Source organism: Eretmochelys imbricata, chromosome 1 (genome assembly GCF_965152235.1).
Source record: "Eretmochelys imbricata isolate rEreImb1 chromosome 1, rEreImb1.hap1, whole genome shotgun sequence".
In the NCBI taxonomy this organism is placed as follows: Eukaryota; Metazoa; Chordata; order Testudines; family Cheloniidae; genus Eretmochelys; species Eretmochelys imbricata.
In genome coordinates, this window is record NC_135572.1 from 40,580,011 (window position 1) to 40,605,268 (window position 25,258).

General features: G+C 44.0%; 1 protein-coding gene across 1 annotated transcript in view; it reads left to right on the plus strand.

Moving 5' to 3' along the window:
• Positions 1 to 25,258, plus strand: part of RNF17 (ring finger protein 17) — a 200,654-nt gene that overhangs the window by 135,130 nt on the left and 40,266 nt on the right. Inside the window, exons 28-32 of the mRNA XM_077805985.1 lie at positions 2,398 to 2,513; positions 3,968 to 4,275; positions 6,223 to 6,386; positions 10,931 to 11,050; positions 22,913 to 22,993. Of these exons, the coding sequence (XP_077662111.1) occupies positions 2,398 to 2,513; positions 3,968 to 4,275; positions 6,223 to 6,386; positions 10,931 to 11,050; positions 22,913 to 22,993 (789 nt within the window). The remainder of the gene's footprint in view (positions 1 to 2,397; positions 2,514 to 3,967; positions 4,276 to 6,222; positions 6,387 to 10,930; positions 11,051 to 22,912; positions 22,994 to 25,258) is intronic.

Genomic DNA, 25,258 nt, shown 5'->3' on the forward strand with positions numbered 1-25,258 from the left:
CTACACCCAAACTGCTGGGGTAGGGGGGGCGCGGTGGGCCAAGACTGCCCCACCAGTGGCCAGTGCGGCTGGCCCAGGGGCTGCCTGAGCTGCTCAGGTGTCCCCTGGGCTAGCCGCACTGGCCTTTGCAGAAGTCATGGAGATCCCAGAAAGTCACGGAATCTGTTACTTCCGTGACAGACTCACAGCCTTAATCATGACAGAATGAACATCATTTTCTTAGCACCCTACTGGCTCAGACAATTCTGGTTCACAGAACTTCTAACAATGTTGGCCCGCCCTCCAATCAGGATCCACCCTTTCCCAGTCTTCCTAACCCAGGATGCGGGGGGGGATGAAGCACCCCAGTCTGGGCTCTCTCCTCTTCATGGCCTGGTGTTTGAATGGGCTTTGGAAATAGAATGCTCATGCTTGGCCCCGTCCAGACAGACCTTAATAAAAGGTTCTTTTTCTAGAACTTGCTATCTGGTCAAACGGGGATGCCTTTTTGGTCTTTGCACAACTCCACCAACGTTCTTCAGCCACCGCAAGGATCACGGTTGTCCTAGACTGTGTCCTGTCCCTGAAGTCCTAAGGTCTCTATTAGTTCGTTGCAAGTACACCTCGCAGCAATTAGTGCCTTCCCCATCTTTACTCTTCCAGCTTCAGTATGGTTTATGAAAGACCTAATCATACCTTCCCACCAGTGATCAAATCTACATCTCAATGGGACCTTAATTTCATCCTGTTGATGTTCACAGGTCTCCTTTTCAAACCCATGCTGACAAGTTCCATGACCCACCTGTCCATGAAGATAGCATTCTTAGTGAATATCACTTCAGCCAGGAGAGTCAGCGAGCTTGGAGCCATCGTGGTGGACTCTCCGTACACCATTTTCAACAAAGAAGAGGTTTCTCTTCACATATACCCCAGGTTTTTCCCCCAAGATTGTTTCTGAATTCCACATCAATCAAAGTGTACACTTAATTGTATTTGTCCCAAACCTCCCCGCTTCCACTAAAGACAAGAGACTTCACTCCCTCGTTGTCCGGCATGCTTGACATTCTACATACAAAGAACCAAACCCATTAGGAAATCACTGAGATTTTTTATCACCACAACGGCAAGATCTCGCTCCATGCAATCACAGCATCCCTATATGACGTTCCGCTGCAGGGCATTTGCAAGGTAGACACCTGGAGTTCCATCTACACCAGGGGTGGGCATACTATGGCCCGTGGGCTGGATACAGCCCACGAACTCTTTTAAGCTGGCCCTTGAGCTCCCACTTGGGAGCAGGGTCTGGGGCTTGCCACACTCCAGCCAGAGCGCAGGGTTGAGGGACACGCCACACGGCTCCCAGAAGCCATGGAGCCAGAGCAGGGACATGCTGCTGCTTCTGGGAGCCACTAGAGGTAAGTACTGCCCGGAGCCTGCACCCCTGAGCTTCTCCCCACACCCCAACCTCCTACCCCAGCCCTGATCCCCCTCCTGCCCACCGAACCCCTCAATCCCAACCTGGAGCACCCTCCTGCACCCCAAACCCCTCATCCCCAGCCCCACCCCAGAGCTTGCACCCCTGCTCCAGCCCAGATCTCCTTCCTGCTCTCTGAACCCCTTGGTCCCACCCCAGAGCACCCTCCTACACCCTGAACTCCTCATCCCCAGCTCCACCCTAGAACCTGCACCACCAGCCAGAGCCCCCTTGCCCCCCACAGCCCACTCCCCAGCCCAGAGCCCCCTCTCGCACCCTGAACTCATCATTTCTGGCCCCACCCTGGAGCCCACACCCCCAACCAGAGCCCTCACCCCCTCCCACACCCCAACTTCACTTTTGTGAGCATTCATGGCTTGCCATACAATTTCTATTCCCAGATGTGGCCTTCAGGACAAAGAGTTTGCCCACCCTTGATCTACACATTCACAACAAGCTATGCTTTAGTTCATGCCTCAGCTGCAGATGCAGTGATGAAATCTGCAGTATTGGAGACATCTTTGCTACCAACTTTCTCACTCCCATCGCCAATCTGAGCACTGCTTGACAATCACTCACATCTGGAATACACATAGGGACTATCATTCGAAGGAAAAATGGAAGTTACTTACTGTAATGGAAGTTCTTCAAGTTGTGAGGTCCCTATCTGTTTTTCACTGCCTGTTCTCCATCCCCTCTGCTTCAGATCCTGTGGGATTGTGGTAAAAGGAGGAATTGGAGAGACATTGATCCACACTGACTCTAATACCCTGAGTTGGGAGATCGAGGAGGTCTACGGAGCACGTACAGGTCAACAGACGCTGCTATGAAGAATTTCTGCACACTGGTGCTCATAGTTACATCGTGTGGAATACAGATAGGGACGAGATCTCAAACAACTTCCAGTTACAATAAGTAACCTCCATATCTTAAATTTCTTTCAGGAAAATGATGGATCTGAACCACTACCTGTGAAAATTTTTTGCAACGATGAAGCAGGACAGCTTATTAATATTTCTGAATATCTTATGAAAAAGGGTCTGGCTTTCAGAAACAAAAGGTATGGATATTCTTTTTCATATTACATTATTTCAGATCTTCTCCGTTAGGTTACTTCCAAAGTTGACATATACAGAGTGGCATTTGAGTTACTTTTGTAAGTAAAACAAAAACTATTCCTGGGAGAATTCTGCGCCACTGGAGATGCGCAGAATTCATGTGTCCCGCAGAATTTTTTTCCACAGAAAATATTTCTGCCCAAGAAGTGCTGCATTCTGCCTTTTGCCCACCAGAGGTCACTGTGGTGCCAGAACATCCAGCAGCATTAATGCAGCCAGCTGTTCTGGCACCACAGTGGCCCCTGGTGGGGAAAAAAGGCAGAACTGCATCACTTCTGGGGCAGAAATGTATTTTCTTGGGGGGGGGGATTCTGTGCATACTCAGTATTGCAGAATTCCCCCAGGAGTAGATGTTCATCACAGCACGCTGCCCACAGAGCTGGGTTAGGACAGAGTGGGGTACATGGGGCTGCTGGGGGGAATCACAGACTGGGGTTCAGAATGGATAGTGGAGGGGACAGACTGGGGTGCGGGCTCAGGAGCTAGTGGGATGACAGCATTGAACATGGGAATGGTGAAGTGGGGCTGCAGAGACCCATGGGGATGGTATCTTCTAGACTGAGTCATTGAGTCTCATTGGGTAGATAGAAAGATTAAACTAAATAATCTATACAGAAGCCCCTGGAGCCCCATAAGATTGGGTCCCTAATCCATGAACTATTGGAACTCATTTACAAAACTTTTCTTAAACATTACATGACTATATTGTCTCACACTATAAAATTAAAATTTATAATCTCTATTCCATGATGAGATATCTTTGAGCTATAATGTATCTTAATTAAAACTATCTGATTTAAATAAAAAAAATCCAATTTAAATAAAAATCTGGGTTTTTTATTTATTTTTTTAAAAAATCATTGATTTTTATCCACCCTGCTCAGAGTTCTGTATTAATATGCCTAATAAGGACTCTGTTTGTCAAAAAAAAAAACATTTCCTGAATCTTTTTCATTGTCTGTATTGTTGCAGCCATACTTCGGACAGGTATTTTTGAAATAAATTACCAAAATAATTGAAACTGGTGTGATTATATTGTGTTGTTTTGACAAAATATGCAGAATTTTGCAGAATTTTAAAATATTGTGCGCAGAATTTTTATTTTTTTGGTGCAGAATTCCCCCAGGAATAGAAAACTTACATTCTCTTCTGAAAGCTTTATAGACAGATTTGCATTTTAAAATTTACGTTTGATAGAACATATTATCAGCATCACAGTCTAATGTACATTGCAGTTACTTATGCTGATGGAGTGAGTATATTTTGATATCTGTTTTGTTAAAATGAATAGCTATAATTTCAAACTTAGATCATTTTTCTTTTTCTTTAGATTACCTTACTCTTTCATGCTTCAGAGTTTCTCATCTTTTGACGTATTTTGTGTTGTATCTGATAGAACTCATGAAATTGATATAAGAGATGCAGATCCTGAGAAACCTCTTGAAGTTCCTTTGAAGCAAGAGAGTCTATGTTTAAATGAGCTGATTTCAGAAACTGAATGTACACCAAAGTGTTTAGTGCCAGAGAAAGAAGTTATTCTTTCTATTAATGAACCTACAGAACATGAGTCAAAGAAACTAGTGCTTGAGTCAAGAATGGATGGAGAATATAAACCTCCAATTATACCTAACATGAAAGAATTTCAGGCTATAATAAGCTGTATTGGAGATGATGGAACGATTTATATGATGCCCAAATCATTAGGTAAGATTTTGAATTGCAAAAAATACATGTTTTTATGGTTCAGTTGCTAATGCTGAGCTAGGAGCACAGTACTAGAGCATACATGGTCACTGAAGGTGCCATTCTTTGGATGTGAGTAGTTCCTTTTGACCATCTCTGTTATCTGTGCAAAAGTAGTCTGTAAGTTAAAAGTCCTTGTGGCATTAAAAAAAAAATCATACACAAAAAAACCCCAACAACCCGGAAGATGACACCTTCTACAAAAGACACATTTCCATTTCTGATTTTTACTTCACAGCAGTCTGAGTGCTTTATATGTGCTATTGGACTTCGTACTTTATCACAGATGTAGAGTAGTAGCTGTCATGCTGCATTTGGGAAAAGAAATGAACATTGTAACACTGCATCTTGAATATCAGGTGAAAATACATCTTAAAGTTTTAGGCCTCTTTGTAAATCCCAGCCTTAAGTAGTTATATGCCCAAATAACAATGACTTTCAGTAGGAGTTAGGTGCTTAATTCTTTTAGGTGCCTTTGAAAATTCCAGCTTAATTGACTCAGTATCTTTCGTATGGAGGATTCTCTGCACCTTGAAGTCTTTAAACCATGATTTGAGGACTTCAGTGGCTCAGACATAGGTGGGAGGTTTATCGCAGGACTGGGTGGGTGAGATTCTGTGGCCTGCATTGTGCAGGAGGTCAGACTAGATGATCATAAAGGTCCCTTCTGACCTTAATATCTATGAATCTAGCTATGTGTTTCTAATTGATACTAGTCTATTGCTTATTAAAAATCCATTTTAATCTGCCCAGTGTCCAGATAACACTTTGTCTGCTACAAAAAAATTAACCACTTGGTTGTCTTAATAAAGATTTTTTTGTTCAATTATTAAAGATCATATTTGCAGATTACAAAATTAGAAATACAGATTTTATGAAATAAAGTAAAATTGATAATCCTCCCTTCCCACTCCCCACAGACCAGATTTGAGGATTCTGTTTCTTTTGCAATAGTTGATATGACTTGTATGTAAAACAATTCAGGGACTTTTGGGGAAACCTGTTAGTGTCAAGTAAGTCTCTAAAATGTCATTGCTACTTCCTCTGGAACTCTTTCTCTCTTTTTGTTCATTGCTGCTGTGTCACAGTTGTATTTATATCAGCTTCCCCCTTGTTTTGTTAAAATGATACACAATCACAAAGCCTTATTTTCAGACTCTTCACTTCAGAGATAGTTACAGAATTAGTTGTTGCTTCTGTAATATTCCCTCTTCAACTGCATTCTTATGTGCCTAAAATTTACTTTGAACGCTTTTGGAAACTGTAGCTCTTCAGTTCACCTGGAGTTCTTCTGTATGTCAGGAAGCGCCGAAGTTTACTGTATTGACTTATTTGTCATTGAGAACTCTAAGCTATCTGTTTGGGAATCAGTTAGACTCTACAAATAAACAAAGAAGCAGTCCTAGATTTCTTTCCAACATGATAGAATCCTGGACTATTTATCCTTATATTCTCAATAATAGCAGTAACTTTCTCAGGGGTGTGGTTTATCAAACTAGATTTCATGTTTTATCCTGATAAAATGTAAATCCTATTTTCTCTTCTTTTAAGAATTTGTATAAGTATGAAATTGGGTTAGAAGTTATTTCAGCCATTGTCATTAGATAGCGTTAGGTGATTTAAAATATGGAAAATATGTTTTCCATAATATAACCTGTTAATTTGCCACTATTATTCCAACACAATGGAATTATAAGGACTTGCAATAAGTAAGATTCACAACCTAGTTGGAAGATATTTGGAAATTAGAATGTGAAAAGCTGTATAGTTTAACCTCTGTATTATTGTTCTACAGCCCCAGCCTAGTATAACTGTATATGTAGTGGTTAAAACAGTTATTTGCACCTATAAATAATTTGAAATCCATTTTTTGAATTTCATTTTCTCTTTTACCCAATTCTTGTTCAGAAAGTGAACTAAACAAATTGATGACTGATATACAAAATAACTTCAAATGTCTTGGTCTTCTGGAACCATATTGTTGGAAAAAGGAAGAAGCTTGTGTTGTAAGAGGATCGGATATCATGTGGTATCGAGGTAAAGTTATAGAAGTTGGTGGTGGTACAATCAGGGTAAGTTTGATTTTTTTTTCTTCATGACAAATGGTATAAGTGAATGTTCATAAAAGCACAAGACGGCCATAATGGGTCAGACCAATGGTCCATATAGCTCAATATCCTGTCTTCCAACAGTGGCCAGTGCCAGATGCTTCAGAGTGAATGTTCAGAACAGGGCAGTTATCAAGTGATCCATCCAATGTCATCCAGTCCCAACCTCTGACAGTTGGAAGTTTAGGGATACCCAGAGCATGGGGTTGCATCCCTAACCATGTTGGCTAATAGCCATTGGTGGACCTATCCTCCAATTCTAATATACCTGTTTTGAGATGGGGTGAACAAACTACATGCAGTATTCAAGGTGTGGGTAGACCATGGATTTATATAATGGTGTTATGATGTTTTCACTTATCTAGCCCCTTCATAATGGTTCCTAACATTGTTAGCTTTTTTGACTGCTGCTGCACATTAAGCAGACATTTTCAGAGAACTAGATTCAATGACTCAAAGATCTTTCTTGAGTAGTAACAGCTAGACCCCATCCTTTTGTATGTGTATTTGGAATTTTATTTTTCCAGTATGTACTACTTTGCACTGGTAAGCACTGAATTTCATCTGCCATTTTGTTGCCCAGTAACCCTTCCACCTCCCAGTCCCCATCCCTCTTCAAGGAACCCTCTCACGAGCTTTTACAAAGGCAAAAGGTGGACTCCTCCAGTTAGGAGCAGTAGAACAGGTTCCTTTCCCTTGCAGGGGCAGACAGTTCTACTCAGTACTTCCTAGTAGCAAAGAAGGATGCCGGTTGGAAGCTGATCTTCAATCTCAGACATATTAACAAGTTTGTGAAACCCCAAAAATTCAGGATGGTGACTCTGGCTACTATAATTACTTCACTAGAGGAAGGGGACTGATTTTCATCTCTCCACCTACAAGACTCCTACATCAATATAAACATACACCCATCATAGTGGAAATACCTACAATTTATCATAGACCAAGATCATTTCCAGTACCAAGTGCTCAGCCTATCTGTGGGATCTAAGGATATATTCAAAGGTTCTAGCAGTACTGGCGGTTTACCTTTGGAAGGAAGTAATTGTTGTCTTCCGGTAACTCAAAGACCATTCTTTCAAGGCTGCTCAAAGATCATTCTGTCAAGACACTGCTGTCTTCCACCCAGAAGGCCCTTGCTCTGTTTCATGAGTTGGGTCTACAGCTGAACGTAAAGAAATCCACATTAGTACCAGTACAAAGGATACAGTTTATAGGAGCGTATCTGGAATCCGTGACAGCCAGAGTGTACCTCCCTTTAGACAGATTTGTGACTCCATCAGGGCTGGTAGGGACAATTCAGAGGAGCTCTCAAACCACAGTAAGGATCTGTCTTAAACTCTTGGGCCATATGGCTGCTTTTACCATTGTGATCAATCCATGCCAGGTTATGCTCTGCTGCTTCCCAAGTTGGTGAGGAATTGTTTATTCTCTGGCTGAGACAAGCTTGATACCCTTACCTGTGTCAACTGTGTCCAACTGTTGATCAAGCACAACATTCCTCATATCCTGTCTCAGGATGCAGGTCACACTTTACACCCTAGCCTGGCAGTTCTGCGCCTCAGGGTGTGGCTCCTGAATGGTTCTTGGGAATAGAGATTTCCTGCTCTATGGCGGTACAGCAGCTGTTATTAAACAGTAGAATAACATCATTTCTCCCTACTTACCCACAGAATTGGAAGCAATTGTCCACTGGTGTGGTCATCAGTGTTGATAGATGTTTGGCTGCATGCATTCTCTCTGTATGCCACCGCAGCTCTTCGCAGGTAGCTGGCACAGCAGACCTTGAGCAAACCGCCCAATGACCACAAGATCTGTTAAGTCATGAAGGCACGTGGCCAGGTTTATTGTTGACTAAGTACGGTAATAGCGCCTGGCAGACTCTACGAGTATACTAAGACATGTATGCCCTTGACAATGGATGCAGCTCAGTGAATGGTGGGACTTTCCGTTTCCCCCTCAGCTGGCCAAAAACACTCCCTCTGAAATACCTCTTTATACACCGATACAAACAAGTTACATATTGCCCCTCTAACATAGCTAGGTGCCACTGTCTGACGTACCTAGGTGCCATCCATCACCTTGTACATGTTGGTTCGATCGAAACATCTCTATCCATCATGCTGTCATTCTGACCTTATCTTTAAGATGGGTCAGCGTGTTTCTGTTATATTTAGGGGAGAAGGGGTTGTACCATACTTGGTATCGGGGTGTTCCTTCCAGAATGTATTTTTGTGAGTGTCCTGTGCCTGGCCTTTCTTAGGAAAGTGTGTTTTTGCAATACCAGCTCTGTTCTTGCCAGGCTCTGTGAGCGTGTCCCTTGCTGACCTTGCTTTATATTAGCAAAGCTTTGACTACTACTTTAGCCCAGGTCTCAGGCCTCATACCAGGCCACTGATAAAGAGCTTATGTCTCAGGCTCTCTTCCTACTACAGTCAGTACCTGCATCCAGAATCAGTTCCCCTTTCACTCATCCTAAGCTACCATCAGATCTGATGTGCCGCTTGGCAGTACTACCTTCAATTCTAGATCCTGTTACAAAGACTCCCTCTCTCCATCCCCCCCTTACTTCAAGGGATACTGCTCAGAAATCACCTGAAGTGGAGCACCTGTAGGGTCACTACTTGAAGGAAATGTTACTCACCCTGTGCATTAATTGAAGTTCTTTGAGATTTGTCCCCCTATGGGTGCACCACCATGCACCCTCCTTCCCCGTTTCTTTGGTTGTTCTCTAGAGCAGTGGTTCTCAATCAGGGATATGTGTACCCTTGTGGGTACGCAGAGATCTTCTGGGGTACATCAACTCCTCTAGGTATTTGTCTAATTTTTACACCAGACTATATAAAAAGCACAAGCAAAGTCAGTACAAACTGAAATTTCACACAATGACTCATTTATACTGCTCTATATACTATACACTGAAGTGTAAGTACAATATTTATATCCCAGTCGATTTATTTTATAATTATATGGTAAAAATGAGAAAGTAAGCAATTTTTCAGTGTTAGTGTGCTATGACACTTCTGTATTTTTGTCTGATTTTGTAAGCTGGTAGTTTTTAAGTGAGGTGAAACTTGGGGGTACACAAGACAAATCAGACTCCTGAAAGGGGTACAGTAGTCTGGAAAGCTTGAGAGCCACTGCTCTAGGTGATGACTGAGTAGAGAAGGAACTGAAGGTGGTTCATCCACACAGCCTTGTGTAGCCTCAGTGTATGCCATGAGGAAGCACAGGATAGGTGAACAGGCCGAATGAACTGCTAACTAAAACTCTACAGTTGAGAGCATGAGAGGCATATATGCATCTGAAATGCAGCACTCATGAGGACACACATCTCGAACTACAGTTACTGCACAGGGTGAGTAACATTTCCTTTTTTGGTTTTGCTGGCTATAGTAAAACGGCTCTCCTAAGAGCACAGAAACTTTGTAATTGTGGCTTACTTATGGATTTTTTCCTCTCTTGAATGTGGTCACCTTTTCAAAATAAGTAATCTATTTTTAAAAAGTAAAATGTTTCATAATGATCATATCCTGAATGAATTGCTGATATTACTATTATTGTGTTTCAATGTATGTTCTCCAAGTAGGCATGTTCCTTTTATCTGACCCCTAACTTTTGGCATGACTCTTTGTCTTAATGATAGTTAGCCTGAACTATCTATTCAGTTCTTCAAGCATTTATCCTTATGTATAATGTACTTTAGGTTGTATATATATTCCATGTGCCCAGGACTGAAGAATCTTCTTTAGCAGGGTCCATGTAGTCCATGCATGCACCCCTACTCTGCTCACGTTCTGCACCAAGGGAATAAAGGGGGGTGCCAGACTGCTACCATCTTAGTTCTTTATTACCGTTTGTGCTTTAGGACAGAGCTTCATTGTCCATGCTGACTTTTTCCAACTTCACACTATAAATAGTTTTTAAAGTTGTTAAAGCCTCTTAGTTCTGAGTACAGTTAGTTAGAAACTAGCTTACTAGGGGTCTGGTTCCTTATTTTGCCCCACTCCCAAAACAGCTCTGCTGGGAAACTGCTACCGTACGCCCCTCGTTCCCCCGACCCTCCAGTAGTTATGGGGAGTATGCTAGCGATCCCTGGCTTTAAAAGCTGCAAGAAGTGCCACAAGATGATTCTGATCAAACTGCAACAACACCTGTTTATAGTACTCGGGGGAAGAACATGTCCCTTTCAAGGGCAGTATCTGCAGGTCATTCCTGAGTAAGACTGAACAGTCTAGGAAATTTAGGTTCCATAAATTTCTCAAGAAGGAAGCCATGAAGGCAGGAACAACGTCTGTCTGGGGAGATTCCCCCTTTACATCAGCCTGAAGAAGGTATGGGTGGCCCTTGTTCTTTGGACCCGACCCAACCCAGCCCCACCTCCAGCTCTGAGACACCATATGTTTTTTAGAGAAAAGAAATTGACTGTTTACCAGAGAATGATTTTGTTGTAAGAAGGAGCATTTTTAGAAAAGTAATTTTTCAGACATTTTATTTATTTTATATAGGTGCAGTATGTGGACTATGGCTACATTGAGAAGATCCCTCAGTGTCATCTCTATCCAGTTGTGTTGTATGCTGACATACCTACATTTTGTATACCATGTCAGCTCTATAAAACAGTGCCAGTGAGTAAACACTAAATATGAAGACTTTCAGTAGTTACTAAAATTAATATACTAATTAATAGTACATGGAATAAAGGATACTCTTGTACATCAAGCCAGGATTTGGGAATTCAATTTTGAGTTCACAGTGATAGTTTGTAGCGTTAGATATTCACTTATAAGAATGAACTTGTTGACTTTTGTTTTCTGTATTCTAAATATGTAATTTAAGTGCCGTTTTGTAATTATTTTGTATTCACAGGCTGCCTAAAAGCAGAAAGAGTGTGAGTGATTCATTTAATAGTAGGATTGGAAAGCAAAACAGTTTAGTTTAAAGCAATTCTGTAATCTGTTTCAATCTATATATAACAAATGGGTTCAAAAATAGGGCTCTTAAGCTAGCAACCATCTGGCAGGACAGCAGAAATCATAGAATCAGAGAATATCAGGGTTGGAAGGGACCTCAGGAGGTCATCTAGTCCAACCCCCTGCAGGACCAATCCCCAACTAAATCATCCCAGCCAGGGCTTTGTCAAGCCTGACCTTAAAAACCTCAAAGGAAGGAGATTCCACCACCCCCTTGGTATCGCATTCCAGTGTTTCACCACCCTCCTAGTGAAAAAGTTTTTCCTAATATCCAACCTAAATCTCCCCCACTACAACTTGAGACCATTGCTCCTTGTTCTGTCATCTGCTACCACTCAGAACAGTCTAGAACCATCCTCTTTGGAACCCCCTTTCAGGTAGTTGAAAGCAGCTATCAAATCCCCCCTCATTCTTCTCTTCCATAGACTAAACATCCCTAGTTCCCTCAGCCTCTCCTCATAACTCATGTGTTCCAGTCCCCTAATCATTTTTGTTGCCCTCCGCTGGGCTCTTTCCAATTTTTCCACATCCTTCTTGTAGTGTGGGGCCCAAAACTGGACACAGTACTCGAGATGAGGCCTCACCAGTGTCGAATGGAGGGGAACGATCACGTCCCTTGATCTGCTGGCAGTGCCCCTGCTTATACATCCCAAAATGCCAATTGCCTTCTTGGCAACAAGGGCACACTGCTGACTCATATCCAGCTTCTCGTCCACTGTAACCCCTATGTCCTTTTCTGCAGAACTGCTGCCAAGCCATTACGTCCCTAGTCTGTAGCGGTGCATTGGATTCTTCTGTCCTAAGTGCAGGACTCTGCACTTGTCCTTGTTGAACTTCATCAGATTTCTTTTGGCCCAATCCTCCAATTTGTCTAGGTCCCTCTGTATCCTATCCCTACCCTCCAGCATATTTACCTCTCCTCCCAGTTTAGTGTCATCTGCAAACTTGCTGAGGGTGCAATCCACACCATCCTCCAGATCATTTATGAAGACATGGAACAAAACCGGCCGTAGGACTGACCCTTGGGGCACTCCACTTGATACCAGCTGCCAACTAGACAATGAGCCATTGATCACTACCTGTTGAGCCAGACAATCTAGCCAGCTTTCTATCCACCTTCTAGTCCATTCATCTAGCCCATACTTCTTTAACTTGCTGGCAAGAATACTGTGGGAGACCATGTCAAAAGCTTTGCTAAAGTCAAGGAACAACACGTCCACTGCTTTCCCTTCGTCCACAGAGCCAGTTATCTCGTCATAGAAGGCAATTAGATTAGTCAGGCATGACTTGCCCTTGGTGAATCCATGCTGACTGTTCCTGATCACTTTCCTCTCCTCTAAGTGCTTCAGAATTGATTCCTTGAGGACCTGCTCCATGATTTTTCCAGGGACTGAGGTGAGGCTGACTGGCCTGTAGTTCCCAGGATCCTCCTTCTTCCCTTTTTTAAAGATGGGCACTACATTAGCCTTTTTCCAGTCGTCCGGGACCTCCCCCGATCGCCATGAGTTTTCAAAGATAATGGCCAATGGCTCTGCAATCACATCCGCCAACTCCTTTAGCACTCTCGGATGCAACGCATCCGGCCCCATGGACTTGTGCACGTCCAGCTTTTATAAATAGTCCCGAACCACTTCTTTCTCCACAGAGGGCTGGTCGCCTCCTCCCCATGCTGTGCTGCCCAGTGCAGTAGTGTGGGAGCTGACCTTGTTTGTGAAGACAGAGTCAAAAAAAGCATTGAGTACATTAGCTTTTTCCACATCCTCTGTCACTAGGTTGCCTCCCTCATTCAGTAAGGGGCCCACACTTTACTTGACTTTCTTCTGGTTGCTAACATACCTGAAGAAACCCTTCTTGTTACTCTTAACATCTCTCGGTAGCTGCAACTCCAGGTGTGATTTGGCCTTCCTGATTTCACTCCTGCATTGCATGCCCGAGCAATATTTTTATACTCATCCCTGGTCATTTGTCCAATCTTTCACTTCTTGTAAGCTTCTTTTTTGTATTTAAGATCAGCAAGGATTTCACTGTTAAGCCAAGCCGGTCGCCTGCCATATTTACTCTTCTTTCTACACATCGGGATGGTTTGTCCCTGTAACCTCCATAAGGATTCTTTAAAATACAGCCAGCTCTCCTGGACTCCTTTCCCCCTCATGGTATTCTCCCAGGGGATCTTGCCTATCAGCTCCCTGAGGGAGTCAAAGTCTGCTTTTCTGAAGTCCAGGGTCCGTATTCTGCTGCTTTCCTTTCTTCCTTGTGTCAAGATCCTGAACTTGACCATCTCATGGTCACTGCCTCCCAGGTTCCCATCCATTTTTGCTTCCCCTACTAATTCTTCCCTGTTTGTGAGCAGCAGGTCAAGAAGAGTTCTGCCCCTAGTTGGTTCCTCCAGTACTTGCACCAGGAAATTGTCCCCTACATTTTCCAAAAACTTCCTGGATTGTCTGTGCACCGCTGTGTTGCTCTTCCAGCAAATATCAGGGTGATTGAAGTCTCCCATGAGAACCAGGGCGTGCGATCTAGTAACTTCTGAGAGTTGCGAGAAGAAGGCCTCGTCCACCTCATCCCCTTGGTCCGGTGGTCTATAGCAGACTCCCACCACGACATCACCCTTGTTGTTCACACTTCTAAACTTAATCCAGAGACTCTCAGGTTTTTCTGCAGTTTCATACTTGAGCTCTGAGCAGTCATACTGCTCTCTTACATACAGTGCAACTCCCCCACCTTTTCTGCCGTGCCTGTCCTTCCTGAACAGCTTATATCCATCCATGACAGTACTCCAGTCATGTGAGTTATCCCACCAAGTCTCTGTTATTCCAATCACATCATAATTCCTTGACTTTGCCAGGACTTCCAATTCTCCCTGCTTGTTTCCCAGGCTTCGTACATTTGTGTATAGGCACTTGAGATAACCCGCTGATCGCCCCTCTTTCTCAGTATGAGGCAGGAGCCCTCCCCTCTCACGCATTCCTGCTCATGCTTCCTCCCGGTATCCCACTTCCCCACTTACCGGAGGGCTTCGGTCTCCTTCCCCCGGTACATAGGCTGGGTTTGTTTAGTCTGGGGAAGAGAAGACTGAGGAGGGACAAGATAACAGTTTTCAACACATAAAAGGCTGTTACAAGGAGAGAGAAAAATTGTTCTCCTTAACCTCTGAGGATAAGACAAGAAGCAATGGGCTTAAATTGCAGCACGGAAGGTTTAGGTTGGACATTAGGAAAAAATTCCTCACTGTCAGGGTATTTAAGCACTGGAACTCCATCATTGGAGGTTTTTAAAAACAGATTAAACAAACACCTGTCAGGAATGGTCTAGTTATTACATAATCCTGCCTCAAGTGCAGGAGACGGGACTAAATGACCTGTTGAGGTCCCTTCCAGTCCTACACTGCTATGATTACTATCGTGGTATGACTCTTTTAACCTACTATAAACTCTCAGATTTAATTAATTTACTCCCACAAGAGAAAGTGTGAAGATTAAATCTTTTGATACAGAAGCCCAGTTAATCACCAGAACATCACTTTCAGTGTCTCTTGATGCTGCTGATACTGTATATTGTTCCATGGCATGTCATTGGTCGTTTGAAGGGCATCCTGGCCATACAGTTCTGATATCCCAAAGAGGTACAGTTGACAGTGGAGGATCTTCTTTTTGAGGGCCCAGACCTTTTCAGCCCAAAAATTGATAGTGCCGTCTCATTAGCTGAAGATTCCTGGGCCACACTCCATTGTTTTGCGGCTTATACTTTGGCCTGTAAGAGGAAACATGGAGATCTCTCACCTGCTCTAAGCAAAGAATATCTATATGTTTTCTCTTTCCGCAGAGAACCTCAAAGCGCCGAAGAAAAAGGCAGCAGTTGCAGAAACAGACGCTCTGTCTGCTATTGCTTTGCCCCACTCTGCATCTGCAGCCAAACCACACTTGACCAGTTAAAAGGATCTGCACTCTTCCTTCCCCCTATTGTAATAGCCTTTTGTTTCTCAGGGAGTCACGAAACCTGATAACAAGCCAAAGGATCCTAGAGTTTCTTATTTGGCTATTCTCTATAGTTCCATACTACATGTATTCCCAGTCTTCCCTTCCCCATCCATTTTGAGGGACACCTCTCGTGAAAGGCTGTTACAACTGGGGGTGGAGTCACTTCTACAGTTCCAAGACACACAACATATTCCTATCCTCTACAGAGGAAAAGGCTTTTATCTGAGGGTAGGGTGGCATCCAATTCTGAACTTGAAGGGGCTCATCAACACCTTCATCTGTTGCTTCAAGTTTAGGAGGGTAACACTGGCCTCTATAATTCATCTTCAGATTCACACAAATGGTTTGCGACTCTCAACCCACAGGATGCATACTTCTGCATGTTTCCATACATTGAGCATGCAGGAAGTAATTAAGATTTCAGGGGAGATAGAACCATTACCAATACAGAGTCCTTCTATTTAGTCTCTTTACAGCACAAAGTGTGTTAACCAAGGTTATAGCTGTCGATGCCTTCCAGAGAAGACCAGATATGTGTAAACTATTATACTTTGATATTTGACTCATTTGGGAAAAATTGCCTCAGCAGGCAGAGTTCAACTCTTTATTATCCTTGGTTTAAATAACAATTTAAAAAATCCCAGTTAAAAATACACTGAGGATAGAATACATAGGTACAGTGTTAGTCCCATGTTTTTGCTGAATATCTCTCCTCATTCATTACTCGTGGGCTAATGGAATTTGAAGGCACTCCATGGTTGCTTGAGGCTCGTAGGTTTTCTGCCTCCAGCAACGTAACAAATTGGTGGTTCAGTTTCTCCTGACCATGTTATTTTAAAACCTTTATTTTTATTCATTTTCATGCAGTTGCAATTTTTCCTCCTTTCCTGGATTGGGTTAAATAGCAGCATGGTAGTTTCAGCGATCTGGATCTGCTGCTGCAGTGCCTTCCTGCCAGACTCTTCTTTCCCTACTCAAGCATGGCAGAGCTGTCCTGCAAACACCTGGCTTCAATCTAAGCAGTGTTCTCTATGTGAGGCAACACATATAGACTCTACAAAGGGTGAATTACACCCTGTCTGTGGCAGCCAGCCAACCCTTGAACTGCTGGGGTATGGGGGCTCAGAGTTAGACCAGCATGTTGAGTTCCCACCTGGCCTGAGGAGTCATGACTCCAGTGCAGAAAAACGCGATCAGGAGCTTCTGAGTTTTCAGAGAGAGAATCAAAGGATGAGCCGCAGCTCTCCGACTACCACAGGGGTAAGTCCTGCAAATTTCACAGAGTTCCCAAAAGGCAAAAACAAATGTGTCCTTCCCAAGGCAGTACTTAATATTGGTAATGAACGGGGGTATAGGGATGTGAAAACCAAGGTTTAAACCTCTTCTCCTTTGCCTGCTCCCCTGGAGGGAGGTGTTTGCTGGGGCTTTTCTCCACAGTCTCTCTCTGTGCTCTTTATCATGCTCACCACCCTTAGCCCACCCTTCAGTATTTCTGGGCATGCAGGCACACCAGTTCCTCCTCTGCAATCCTGCCTCAGTCTGCAGCCTAATGGGAATTGTGCCTATCTGGTTTTCAGTCCGACTCTCGGTCTGCCAGGAAAAGGAGCTCAGATTTCAGAAAGAAGTAGAATGGGAATTGTGCTTTCTGATCATCAATCATAAACCCTTGCTCTGAAAGGCGGGAAATGGATGTCCCTCTCTCCATCTCTCCCCTGTTCCACAGGCTAACTCCACATTAAAGCATTAGGAGCACTTCAGGTAGTCTGTGACCAAAACAGAGGCACACAACAAGTCTCTTCCCCATGAAGGTGCACCTTCATGCAATTATAGTGGGGTAAATGAGAAATCCCTTCCCACTTTAAAAATTATCCTGATTTACTGAGTAAAACCCCAAGTGGTACTAGGTTCCTCCTACGCTGCTTACTTGGGTGCTAGCCAGCCTGGAAGAGCAGGCAGGCAGCCTTTCAGGCTTCAAGGAACATGTAGCAAGCTTCTTCCATAACTGAGGTATACCAGTACCCTCCTATTGTGCTGCCCCCATGCCAGGATGAATTGTGTACTACCTCCCCCTGCAAACTGCCAGGGGAAAAGTACTCCACCCAATAACCTGGGAAAACTACACACCACCCATGGGCGCCTCTGAGAGGAATACTTCCCCACTCATAAGCACAGAGTCTGAGTGTAGAAAAGCAGCTTTTAAATGAAAGGAGAGAAGTCACCCAATATTAATTAGGGACAGTGGCACAAGCGGGATTCATAAACATAAAACTGTTAGCAGGACACCCACCCTAGAGTACATGGGGCAGTGCCTTCTGCCTCATGTTCTTGAGTTCTGCAACCAAAAGTTCCTTTACTGTGCCCCTCTTCGCTCCCTCACCACATATGCCCAAATATCAGTGAGTTTCAGTAGGAGTTAGGTGCTTAATTCTTTTAGGTGCCTTTGAAAATTCCAGCCTAATTGACTCAGTATCTTTCGTATGGAGGATTCTCTGCACCTTGAAGTCTTTAAACCATGATTTGAGGACTTCAGTGGTTCAGACATAGGTGGGAGGTTTATCGCAGGATTGGGTTGGTGAGATTCTGTGGCCTGCATTGTGCAGGAGGTCAGACTAGATGGTCATAATGGTCCCTTCTGACCTTAATATCTATGAATCTAACTATCCCTCTCACAGTGGTTTTCCTTGGTCAGTGAGGACCCAGGGTTCAGAGGTGCATTTGTGTGAGTTCATCTCCCTTCCGGGGAAGAAGGCACCTTGCTTGCTGCAACTTCTGAACACTTGCTCTGGCTGGCCACCCTGCCAGATGCTCATTCTGCTGGCCGCCTCACCACTATTGCTGGCCACTCCTACTGGCTGCCCCTCAGTCACCTTCTGCTGCTACCTGCCTCTCTGCTCATCAGTCTCTTAGTGATTTTTAGCTCTTTGCAGGCTGGACAGAAACACAATCTACCACAAGTGATTTTAGTTCTGATTGAGCATTTAAAATAACAAAGAGGCTCCTAATGAAGCCTATTTAGCTTTCTCTGAACAGTGGGGAGGAACAGGTTAAACTAGCCCCAGCTTCGCCCTGCCAGTACTGCTTTGGCACGTTTCTGGACCTCTCAGTGACCACACCGCTGCAGCTGCCACTCTGGCCGGATCTGATGTCCAAGAACCACAACAGTCTGCTGCATCTGATGGGTTGGCTGCTCCATGGTTGAATGTGGAAGAGCAGGAGTGCTTGGCCAGTGTCCAGCAGGTCCTGTTGGGTATCAGAAAGACCTCCATCTGGGTTACCTACCTGGCCAAATGGAAATGGTTCACGTGCTGGGCCTCGGACCAGCATTTCCAGCACAAGCAAGCCTCGCTGTACTCCATCTTGGACTACCTTCTGCATCTCAAGATCCAGGGCCTGTCTCTTTTATCAGTTAAGGTCCAATTTGCCGCTATCTCAGCCTTCCACCCTCCATTCCAGGGCAGGTCAGTCTTCGCTCATGACATGACAGTCTGGTTTTTGAAAGGTCTGGAGTGAAAGGGCCTTTATCCCCACATCCGTGACCCCATCCCTTCTTGGAACCTGCATCTCCTGCTACTGTGGCTCATGGGTCTCCCCTTTGAGCTTTGGATTCCTGCTCTCTTCTACTCTCCTGGAAGATCTCATTCATCGTGATAACATCTGCCCACAGGGTCTCTGAGATCAGGGCACTTACCTCGTAGCTGCCCTATACGGTCTTTTTCAAGGACAAGGTCCAGCTGCGTCCGCACCTGGCTTTCCTGCCCAAGGTTGTTCAGTTTCATACAAACCAGGACATATACTTACCTGTCTTCTTTCCAAAACCTCAGAAGTCAGAAGAGGAGCACAAATTACACTCCTTGGACGTCAGGAGGGTGCTAGCCTTTTACATCGAAAGGACCAAGCTGTTCCATAATTCAACGCAGTTATTCGTCGTGGTGGCAGACAGGATGAAGGGTCTTCCAGTGTCCACCCAGAGAATTTCATCATGGATCACTGCCTACATCCATTTCCATTGTGATCTGGTGAAAGTGCCTCCACCAGCAGTTGTAACCGCCTGCTCAACTAGGGCGCAAGCCTCGGCAGCAGCCTTCCTGACCCAAGTGCCTATTCAAAATATCTGCAGAGCCAATACCTGGTCACCCATCCACAGGTTTACATCTCATTACACACTTACCCAGCAGGTCCGAGACGACGTTGGCTTCAGTAAAGCACTGTTGCAAGCCGCACAACCGTGAATTCTAAGCCCACCTCCATGGATACTGCTTGTGAGTCGCCTAGAATGGAATCGACATGAGCAAGTACTCGAAGAAAAAAGGATTACCTTTTTTTTCGTAATTATTCTTTGAGATGTGTTGCTCATGTCCATTCCATTACTCGCCCAGTCCTACCCCATTTGTCGGCGTTGCTGGCAAGAAGGAACTGAGAGGGCACAGGGCCAGTGGCGCCTCATATACCAACGCATGAGCGTGGCACTCCAAAGGGTGCCATGGCCAACCCTACAGATACCACTAAGGCAAGTATCTCTGAGGACTGTGCATGTGGGCGCTCACAGCCCTACAATGGAATGGATGTGAGCAACACATCTTGAAAAACAGTTACAAAAGGTAGGTAACAGTTTTTCAACCTTTGCTTAGCCTTTCCTTCCCTGCTTTTGTGATTCACTGCTTGCTACTTTCCATGTGTAATGAATGAGGAGAAAAGCTGTGCAACAGAATGAGTAATCTCTTAACTGATCATTTCTTTCTGTTGATAGCTTTTCTCTGAATGCAATTCACCCTAGTCCTATAAATGACAAGAATATGGATTGAAAATTTTCTTCAAAGGGAGACTTAGACTCTTCTGGCGGCCTGAGCTTAAGGGTGGAGCCAAGTCCCAAAGCCTCCACCAATAACATTGGAAGGCCTCTGAATTCCACCTTTGGGGGCCTTTAGCCCATGAGTGATGAATTTGGAGAGAAGCTGCTAACAGAAACTTATCAGATAACAAATTTCTCAGTGTTTGGGCAGGTAGACTGAACAACAGCCAGAGCTTATGTCCAGTCTTGCCCATCAGCCTCAAAAAGATCCACATATCACCGTTTGGACTTTTCTGGGGCTGCTTGGACACTTGACTTCTGCAATATTAGTCATGCAGAATGTAAGACTACACTTACATTGTGTGCAGGGTTGACTAGAGTCTGCATACATGGTGAGAAAGCATCTTATGGATATGTTTCTGATGGCTCACAAATCTTATATCACTAAATTGGTGGAAAGACCTCAATTACATATGCAAGGTTGTACCCTTTTCTCCACCCCTCTCAGTAAGACTTTGGTGACAAATGAGTTCCTCTTGGGATGGGGTTGCATGGTTGAGGAAGTTTTGGTACCTAGGACTGAACCTATTGTTTTATCCACCGCAACCTTTACCTCTTCTACCAGACTTGATATCTCAAGACAAAAGAAATATTTTGCATCCAAACCCAGCCTCCCTTTATCTCTGAGCCTGGCTGCTGAATGGATGTCATTCATAATAGGTTTTGTTCTTTGGATGTCCAAAGTATTTTGGTGCAAAATAGGAAAAATTCCACCAAACAAACCTATGTAGCTAAATGGAAGAGATGTGGGATTTGATGTGAACAGTGTCACCTGCAACCCATTGACTTATTTTTGACTGTCTTTGGGATATTTACTCTCACTGAAGAACTTTGGACTGTTAAACAGCCCTCGAAGCACTTATCTATGAAGACTTCCTTTTTTTTTAGCAATTATACATCTGTCAGAAGAAGTGTATAAATATAGGCTTTCACAGCAAGACCTCCCTATACAGTATTTCATAGAGATGAAGTATCATTCAGACTTCATCTCAAATTCTTACTCAAGTAGTTAAACTTTCATTTAAACCAAGTGATCCACCCACCAATATTCTTCCCTAAACCATATTCTAATTAAGGAGAGGTTAGGCTGCATACTTTAGATGTTTACAAGACCTCTTTCCTTTTATTTGCAGAGGACCAAATCTTTCAGATAGTTGCCTAAACTTATTCTGGCATTGGCTGATTATCAACCCAAAGGCTGTCCAAATGGGTTTAGGGTTGTATTAAAATCTCTTACAAGCTAGTTAGTCTAGATCCACGAGCTCTGCACCCACCTCCCTCACATAATATATATATATAGATATAAAAAAAAATTTGGATGAGCACTCGAAGAAAGGAAGAAGTTACTTACATTATAGTAACTGGAATATTTTGAGATGTGTTGTCCGTATGTAGTCCATGATCCATCTTCCTTCCCTGCTGCTATGGAATCCTATAAAACCTGGATTCCACAGTGGAGAAGTAACTGAGTGGCAATTGGGCCTACTGTCACGTTAATGCCCTTGGTACAGGAGCATGAAAATACATAGGGTACGTGTGCCACCCTAACGTATACTGCTGGTCAAAAGACTACGATCTTGTGTGACTGGGGTGCATGCACTCCAACAGTAGACTAGATACGGACAACACATCCCTAAGAACTCCAGTTACTGTAAGGTAGAGGTAACTTTTTTAATAACCTGTTCCTACAACGTACAGATAGGCAGCAATACAAATATGTAGGGAAAACATTCACAAATGGCTTTTTATTAGGTTTAAAAAGAAAATTTTGCATTTTGAATGGTCTCTGCATCTCATGACTGCAGAATATACAGTATTCTGTAGAATTTAGCACTACTGTGCCAAGGAATTCAGGTCCAGTTTGCCACTATGGACTAAAAGATGTAGCCAGCTGTTTGACTGCATTTGTGGTTAATTGTTAAAAATTGTTCAGGAGACCAAATAATTGAACTTATTCAACTTTATTGTTTAAAGACAAAACAATATAATACAAAAAGGAGGACATACCTACCCTCCTTCTGGGAAGCAGTTTTTAGATTGCTACATGTTCAGCTTACCCAGAAGGTGTGCTTCAAAGGTACACGTTTCAGCTAGTAATATTTATAGTATGGTTTTACAAGTTACAAAACTCTTTACACATCATTTAAAGTTTAATCTACTAGTTTGTGCCATCTTTGTCCTTGTAACCTCCCTATGGTTTCCCATACCTCGTTCTGAAAAAGTTGATGAGCCAGTTAAGTAGTTCCTAACTGTACTTGGTACAAAGTATTCATGCAGCTTTGCTTTGATAAATATTCAGTTTTCTAATGCCAAAGCTAAATTCAGCTTTGCAAAGTGTTACGGGATGCGTGACGTGGGTGGAAAGAATTGTGGGAAGCGTATAATTCATTCATTTAACATAACTTCCCATTCCACGTATGTATAATGTATAATATATTAATACCATGTACATAATTACTATTAATGTGATGTATGCTACAACTAACATATGGGTACTGGCTAATACCACATAGTACAAGAACTCTTAACTGTAGGAGATGAGTCAAATAAGTCTTGGGTTTTATTAAGTAGACATTTGTATTATAGAATATTATGGTGAAAATACATACTTAGTATACATGATATAGTGCACTGTGCTTGTTGATCTTTATAGTGTTTGAGTTTTTTATGTTTTTCCCTCTCACTAACTAGGTTGGAAATTTTTGGCAGCAGGATGCAGTAGAACTCCTTCAAGAACTACTGACAAAGAGAATTGTTGAAATACATCTTCTGGTAACTTAACTTATGTTCAGACATAAGGAATAAAACTCTAAATGTTTTTTTTCCTTTAATGTATATTAGGCATAGTTGATGGCAGGAATAAAACTAGTTGCTTTTCCTGAACAAAATAACTCCTACCTGGCTCAGGATATATAGTTGTCACAGGTAGCATAATGATAGCACATTACATGATTTCTGCTTTAACTTTGACTCATGCCACAATTTTTAGGCCTTAAATGTTAGTTTTTAAAGGTACCAAAGTGTATTTGTGTGGCTGTTACCATTGTGACTTATATGAGTCCTTTGTACCCTCATGTACCAACATTAGAACCCCTCCTTAACTCAATTAAGGCAATGATCAAGGCAATGATTCTGTCACGGAGGTCACGGATTCCATGACTTTTCGCGATCTCCACAACAGCTGCAGGGGCCCCAGGGCCAGCCACACTGGCTGCTGCTGGAACGGCACTGGGGCCAGCTGCTGCTTGGGAGCACCTGAGCAGCAGCCGGTGTGACTGGCCCCAGAGAGAGCTGGAGCAGTGGTCCTGGGGGCAGCCCCAGGGAGCGCCCAAGCAGCAGCAGGTGCGACTAGCCCCGGGGAGTGCCGGAGTAGCAGTCCTGGGGGCTGCGCTGGGGCCAGCTGCACCGGCCAATGTTGGAGTGGCCTCAGGACCAGCCGCTTGGGCAGTCCCTGGGGCTAGCCACACCAGCTGCTGCTTGGGTGGTCCTGGGCAGCTGGCCCCGTGGTGTGCCTGAAAAGCAGACTGCAGCTGGCCCTAGGGAGCGCCTGAGCAGCAGTCCTGGGGGCTGCCCCGGAGTGGGCTGCTGCTGGAGTGGCCCCAGGGCCAGCCACTTGGGGAGTGCCCAAGAAGTGAACCATGTGGCTGACCCCAGGGAGCGCCCAAGCAGTGGTCCCAGGGATGGCTGGAGCAGCAGCCCTGGGGGCAGCCCTGGAGGCCATCAGGAGAGCAGTCCTGGGGTCCTTGGAGCACCGGGTGCAGTCAGCCCCTACCACTGGAGTAGGGCGCCCCCAGAGCAATGGGGCCCCAGGAACAGAGACTTAGTCATGGGTATTTTTAGTAAAATTCATGGACAGGTCACGCGCCATGAATTTTTTTGTTGCCAATGACCTGTCCATGACTTTTACTAAAAATACCCATGTCTAAATCTTAGCCTTACTCATCAGTTAATGTTAAGATTAAATGTTGTCTTGCTTAAATGTATTTTTAATACTATTTGAAAAATTAAACACATTGGCATTTCAAATCACTTGTGATGTACTTAGGCATCTTAAAAATTGAGAAGTAAGAGTGAAATGCTGGCTCATTCTCAGACGGGGGCAATGTCTGGATGCCATGGCTTGGTGGATATTTGCACACACAGAGCTAGACCTTTGTTGGAAGGAAGGAGGCCATATTTTCAATGCTGCCATCCCAACAGCAGACAGAGATAGAATCCATGTTGGTTTCCTAATTTGCTTTCACATGTATACTGCCAACTCTATCAATGTGTAATAGGGGTTAGGCTATTGTGGTGTTGGAAGGAACCACAACTTTGAATTCTTCTTTGAGTGATGGTCCCTATATGTATTCCAAATGTGAGTGCGCATGCGCGCCATGAGCCGGAAGTTTTCAGCAGCTGTTCCATTGACCCACATGTGTGTCTTACATTTGCCTCGTGCTCCAGGTGATGTTATAAGAGGCTGTGCGGGGCGACACTCCATCAGTTCCTTCTTACCGCCACATGGTCGGAGTCGGAATTCTCTTTCTTCCGTGCTCGTAGCCTTCTACAAGAACACTTTGTGCTTTGTATATAGTTAGCTAGTTTAGTCTTAGTTGTGTAAATAGTTTCATAGTGTAGTTGGTCTTGGCCCGCCCCGACCTTATTGAGGGACTATGCCCCACATTCCAGGGTTCAAAAACTGTGCATTGTGCCCTCGCTCATTCTCAGTGAGCGACTAGAATCACTACTACTTGTACTGCTTCGGGGAGGTGCATTGCGCTGCAAGATGTTCAAGTCCTTTCCAGCTTGTCTCTTGCCACTCCAGAAGTTCCTAATGGAAAGACACTCTGGCCACATGGCCAACAGAACCAGTGGTGCACCACCCTTCGCTGGTGGTGAGTGCCCAACCTGCCACCCAGATCCGATTGTGCCACCAGTGCAGGACAAGCCCAAAGGTGAGGGTCGTAAGCACTCTCATGGGCATCGCGGCAGGTCCCTGTCACGGATTGCCATGAAGTACAGTGTTTCCTCCACGAGCCATGCCAGGTCAGTGAG